The sequence below is a fragment of the Myotis lucifugus genome, unplaced genomic scaffold (assembly GCF_000147115.1).
Source record: "Myotis lucifugus unplaced genomic scaffold, Myoluc2.0 scaffold_202, whole genome shotgun sequence".
In the NCBI taxonomy this organism is placed as follows: Eukaryota; Metazoa; Chordata; class Mammalia; order Chiroptera; family Vespertilionidae; genus Myotis; species Myotis lucifugus.
Genome location: NW_005871250.1, coordinates 285,317 through 291,392, shown reverse-complemented (window position 1 = coordinate 291,392; position 6,076 = coordinate 285,317). Strand labels below are relative to the sequence as shown.

Sequence of the window (6,076 nt, the reverse complement as noted above, 5' to 3'; positions counted from 1 at the left end):
AATAGAACCCAAATACTTCCTCCTTTGCAATGGCTACACTGTGGCTCTCTTTTCTACACCGTAAACTGCTAGGATGGGATTGTTTTGGTCACTTCTGAATTCCCTATAGCTGGCACAGCTCCAGACAGCCCAAAGGTACACTGTGATGCCAAAGCAGCTCAGTTCATTTCTTCAAACTCTTCTGCATATATTTACCTATGAAAAGGTAGATGCTTGCGAGTGGCAAATGACTAAAACAGAAAATCCTAAATTTAAAAAACTGTAACATACACTCTGGGTGGCCACCTCACTATGAAGAATGTGGACCTACTGGTCTAATAAGATTTCTCCACCTCCATTTTATTCTTCCATTCATTCAGAAATCACCCAATGCATCAGGTGCTCTGACCCAGTTCTTGGGGTAGTACGGACACCAATTAACTCATCACTGCTCCCAATTCTTAAAGCAACCAATATTACAAACATTTCTTCATTATTTTGATTGTACATGGGAGACAACAGGGGTACCACAAACATCATCTTCAAGGGATCTGGTTAGACAAAGATAAAAGGTAGACTGAACCCGTGCACCCCACCAGGCTGAAAAGGAGCAGAGAACAAACCAAAAAATTAAGTGGGAATTCTCAGGTCTCTCAAACTTGCTGAATCTCAGTACCACAGAATTCCAGCCACTGTGGGTCCAGTGTCCATCAACATAAAAGGCATTTGATCAACAACTTGAAATGTGTCTTACAATTACTCAAATAGCTCTGATACTGCTCAATATTTTCATTACATTTTTGCATATACAGTATCCTCATTTCAGAAAACAATCCTTTTACTTCAATTATATACTGGTGATGATTAAATACAGAATGTATAGCCTGATTAAACTTATACTTGATTCACCATCTCTAGCCTTTCCAGATAAAAAGACTAAAAAGTTTGTCATTATTAAATACATTCTAAGGAGGAAGTGGAGAAATTTGTTTTGGGAGTTAATCCCCAAAATGTTGTGAGCAATAGAACTGCGATGAAAGAAAAGTGGTCTCACAAGTCTACTTTAAAGGGAAGAGCACATCTGAGATACCACTGCAGACTGCTGAATTTTGCAGGAGCTGAGCTGAAAGCGTCTAGGCCACCCCTTCTTGAAATTCTCATGGTTCACTCTAGACAAGGCATAAGAACTTATTCTTGATAGCTGGTTCAGCAAACATCAGGGAAAACTAGCTCATTGGCTCGGGTTTTAAAAATCCTTGTTTGTTCTCTTTTATTGTAATGAAATTAAGTTTGTAATTGTTACAGTATACTCTGTTTAAAACATTAAATAGTACTGCAAGGATTGGTAGAGATAAAAATATCTCTTAATACTTGTTGATAAAATATAATAAAAGCAACCCCCCTGCCCCCAAGATTCTACTTGTAAGCCTTAGGAGCATGAGCACAACCATATGGGGAGGAGATAACCAGTCTCTCCCTTCATATATATTTTTTTATTTTCTTGTTATACCTTCCCAAAACAGAGACATTCAACAGTAGTTAGAATGGCCATCTCCCAACATTAAAAAAAACCTGTAACCCCCCACCCCCAATGGGTGAACAAAGTAAATAGTAGTAACCTAGAGTTCAGCTGAGTGAGCCATTGTGGAGCCTTAAGTGGTGAGGTCTTCCAATTTCAGTGATGTGTCTTCAACTTGTATCATCATTTTAGTGGAAAAACATAATTTAATTTTGGTGGAATGAGATTCATCTCCCAACAGGATTAGTAAACAGCATTCACTGAGTTTCAAATTCTTCTTTTGTGAACTGAGAAGAAAATGAATGGTAGCTAGAAGATCAATGGGATTCCAGCTCCAGCTGCAGATGGAATGACGATATACCAGGACAAAAACACCTATATTTTGATTTACAAAGCTAACAGCAGTTATAAATCTGCAACTTAATTACAGACCAACTACACCACAACCTTTTCAAATGGCAAAAATACAAAAAAGTGTTACAAAAATATTTCAGAAAAAGTGCATAGTCTAAGTGCATAGTAAATAAAAGCACTGAAAAATATCTTGCTAGAGGGAGTTCAGCTTGGAAAAGTTATTACCAAAGCTAAACATTTTTATTTTACACAAGCTATACTCAAAAATAGCTTTATGAGACTGATTTCTGGCTAAAAGTTTCAAAGGGTTTATTAGTCAAGAAACAAATACCTTAACTGACATGGGTGGATAGAAAAGAAGCGAAGCTGCCTACCCCACAAGTTCATACTCATGATTTCTGCAGTATGATGGTGCTAATATATGTAGTAATCACGGAATTATTGCTAAAGTAGTTTTGAAATAAAAAAGAAAAATTAAGCTTGACACAATCTGACCAAACTAGTGTCAATTTACAATTTCAAGATTATTTTACAAAACACCTACATTTTTTTTACACAATAGGCAGCATTTTCAGACGAAAGTACTTTTAAATTTATTCTGACATGCTCTAAATGAATAAATTACAGTTAAAAAAAAGTCAACTAATCTTTCTCTTGGGTCTGAAAAAGAAAAGAGCCGCATATAAGATTGAGACAAGTGCAGAAAACTTACAGAAAATGAGTGGGTTAGGGAGGGTCAATGATCACATTAATCTCACATGGTGTGTTCTCCAAGGTTAAGAGTCAATCTGTTCAGAGCCAATTAACAAAAAATTTAAAGAAAAACTTCATTCTGCAGTTAAACCCTTTAATGCTTTCATTTATTCAAAATCAGTCCAGCTGTTAGTCTGAGGCTGCTGGAGTTACAATAACCAAGTCCTAGCAGTTGCAGCACTAGGTATTTGTGCCTGCAAGTCATTAAAAAAAAAAAAAAAAAAAAAGAATGCCTTTCTCCTCCAGACCAAAAGTTTAATTTGAGTAACAGTTTTAACACTAAACCTAAAATGATTTACAAAGGAGTTTTATGTAACAAATGGCTTGAAGTAGTCTATTAAAAAATTGGGGAGATTTTGATTTCATAGTGACTCAGCAAGGCATTTTTGTTGTTTAAAAAAACAACCCTCATTTCCTTACAGAAACAGTTTTTAGTTTTTAATGAACTTGTAAACAAAAAGCTCCCATTTCAAAATAAAAACAAAATCCCAGATCATATAGATGTTTACAGTGATTACATTTATCTAAGCAACATACATACATATTCAGTTTTAAGATGTTAACTAAATTTCTGTGACAAATATGCTTTTTTTTTTAATACCAAGAACATTATAGAGTTAATGCAGAGTCCTAAGGATAATCTAGTAGTCACTAAGTTTTTCTTAAGTCTTCACTTTAGATGCTGTTATTTCTAGCACAGGTAAGCAGGCAGTCTTTCATATGCTCAAACACTGGAATCTTTGGTTGCTACCGTTATCAGCTGGCTTGCAAACAAGAAGCCAACCATTTTAAGAATGTTTTAAGTGAACAACTTGCAAACCCCAGGGGTGGATAAACCCTAAGAATGCACAATTGTGAGCATTTACAACCATCACAACTGTGGCTGAAGACTGTTCATGCCGTTCTTCTGAAATGAGATCTCAAAGCAGTATAGTTCAAAGAAAAAGATTTTAACAAAAAATTGGCATATGCACAATTTCTCCACCAATTTGTGGTGTCAACCATTTAGTTAACTTTTCCACTTGAAAAAATGCAATAGAAAACTGGACACCATGTTTCACTATCTCAGTTAATATTCACAATTACAGCGGCTACAACTCGGGACACAGCATCACCAATGCTGCCCAGAGCCAGTTTATACTGAAATTAAGTTCTTTACACCAAGTAAATGGTTGTCCACAACCACTGGCTAGTGTACATATGAACTAAAATTTCTAGATTTTGGGAGAAACAAATGCTGCTCCGATCATCTGCACTGCTTCTTCTGTTCCTTGATTCATGCTTAGAAACCTGTAAAAAAAATAAATAAATAAGTAAAACAGGAATAAAAGGTTAAAATTCCAAGTTAAAAAAAATTCTTAAGCCACACCCAAATTAAGGAAATTAGTTAGATCTGAGCCAATGATTACTTTAGAATTGTGACTGTTGATTTTTATCTATTTGAAAATCATGAGCTTTTTTTTTTTAAAAAAACAAAACAGAAAAATAAGAAACGTTTTTGTTCTGGATATTTCTAGGTAGGAATAGTGTGCAGTGACTTAAAGCCTCCCAATCAGCATACAATCCTCAAGCTACAGAAATAATGGTAATTCCTATAAGCCTGGTTTTTTTTTATTTTATTTCTGTGTTTCTAGTACCTAGAACATATTGTTTACAACTATTTGTCAAATAGATGGAAAACAGATTGTCCTAACAAATGGAAAGTATAGTTTTAATCATACTATGTATGAGTAGGATTTTTCTGCACATTATTTCTGATACAAATAAGGAACAATAAGTTTTAATAAATGTATTCAAGGCATAATTATTTAAGTTATTCCACTGAACACAAAACTGAATATGGTTTTTTTTAAAGAAACTTTAGACTCAAAATTTTTTTATCTCCATCAGTTGCATTAAAAAGGCTAGGTTTTTGTCTCTGATTTGAAAATGTAGATAGGTTGCTCTTTTGGCTTTATTTACTTCTCATGCCTTCCCACCCTACAAACACTCCCCTCAGCCACAATTAGACTCTAGGGCAGTGATGGCAAACCTATGACACGCGAACTCATTTTTTGGTTGATTTTTCTTTGTTAAATGGCATTTAAATATATAAAATAAATATAAAAAATAAGTTAGGGTTTTTCAAAATGCTGACACGCCGAGCTCAAAAGGTTCACCATCACTGCTCTAGGGCAAGCATGTGAAACTCGCGGCTGGTGGCCCACATGTTTGACATGCTTACTGGGCTACACGTAAAGGCATGTTACCCTTATAGTCAGATCTATTTGATCTCTCACTTCCTTAGCACAAACCATGTTTCTGTCAATCACAAACTGCTCCTTTTTTGAAATATTCTCTCACTTGCTAACTAGGAGTTTGTCTTTTGTCTGAAGTCAGAAAGTCATCTTCATTCATTTAATAAAAATACTGTGCTACGCCCTGAGGACAAGATGTCAGTGCTACACTTCCTTGTCTCTCCATAGTGCCTAAAACAAGGCTAGGAACAAACAGATCTTTATTGCCTGTCCCAAGTACTATGTTCATAAAGCAAATGCCAAAAATAAAAGAAACTTTCTGAAAATGTACTTTACCACAAGGAATATCATTACCTGGTATATATTATTGATAGGATTACCAAAGTAAGCCATTAAAAAAGAAAGGCTACCAAATCAAACCTGATTTAAAAATCTGACCATATTCTGTAATCTAATACCAATTTTAAAATACAGAGTATTTTAAAGCAAATTAAAACTATGTATGGATTAGTGAAATAAAATGACCTTTTTTGTGATGAGCATTTGATTTAAAGTACTGCAATTATTCTTAAATGCCACAAAAAAAGTTTTCACAACTATGAATATTGGGTTTTCTTTTATCATAGCTTGCTTACATAATTATATTGAATAATTACTATGTTGAATATTTAAAAAGCTTTAAATGGAAACCATAGTCACTAACAAACTAAAAGGGAAATATGTTACATTGGAGGCAAAATATGAAAAAAACTCGTGTTTTTAACAGGGATAAAAATTATATCTAGGTAAGAATTTTATCTGTTCATCTTTTAATATGATTTGAAGAACTGCTAGGTCAATTAATGATTACAATTGTTATGGATTGGTTAAAGGCTAGCCTAACAATATTCCTGGTACAATACAACAGTCAAATCCAGATTGAACTCTTCAGGTTAGCCGGTAGTAGGTAGGACACTCCGCCCAGGGATCAATGTTTCTCCAGTGAATTGTCCTAAGATGTTACTAAAGTTTGTTCAGAAAAAAAACAACAACAACTCAATAGGAGCATCCAGGAGGTATCCGACATTCCATCTTCAAGTACTAAGCATTCTTTTCCCCAGTGTGCTTGGTTTTGATCTTGTAGTTTAGGTGGCATCTCCAGGTTTCTCAAAGTTCAAACTCATCTTCACTGCAACAACAGTTAAAATAAAAAATGGGTGCCTTTGTTCCTAAAAAAAGAGGGGAAAGAAAAGTT

At 34.6% G+C, this 6,076-nt stretch overlaps 1 protein-coding gene across 14 annotated transcripts in view; it reads right to left on the bottom strand.

Annotated features, from left to right (window-relative positions):
* Nucleotides 1–1,213: 1,213 nt before the first annotated feature.
* CSNK1A1 (casein kinase 1 alpha 1) overlaps nucleotides 1,214–6,076 on the bottom strand; it is a 42,027-nt gene continuing 37,164 nt past the window's right edge. For 7 of the 14 annotated variants that reach the window (XM_023761206.1, XM_014463201.2, XM_014463199.2 and 4 more), the window contains one exon: nucleotides 1,214–3,895. In XM_023761206.1, coding sequence (XP_023616974.1) covers nucleotides 3,888–3,895 — 8 coding nt within the window. In that variant the 3' untranslated portion in view covers nucleotides 1,214–3,887. Of the gene's footprint in view, nucleotides 3,896–4,218; nucleotides 6,051–6,076 lie in introns of those variants that run through there. The other 7 variants (XM_023761207.1, XM_023761203.1, XM_014463196.2 and 4 more) reach the window with 1 other exon arrangement.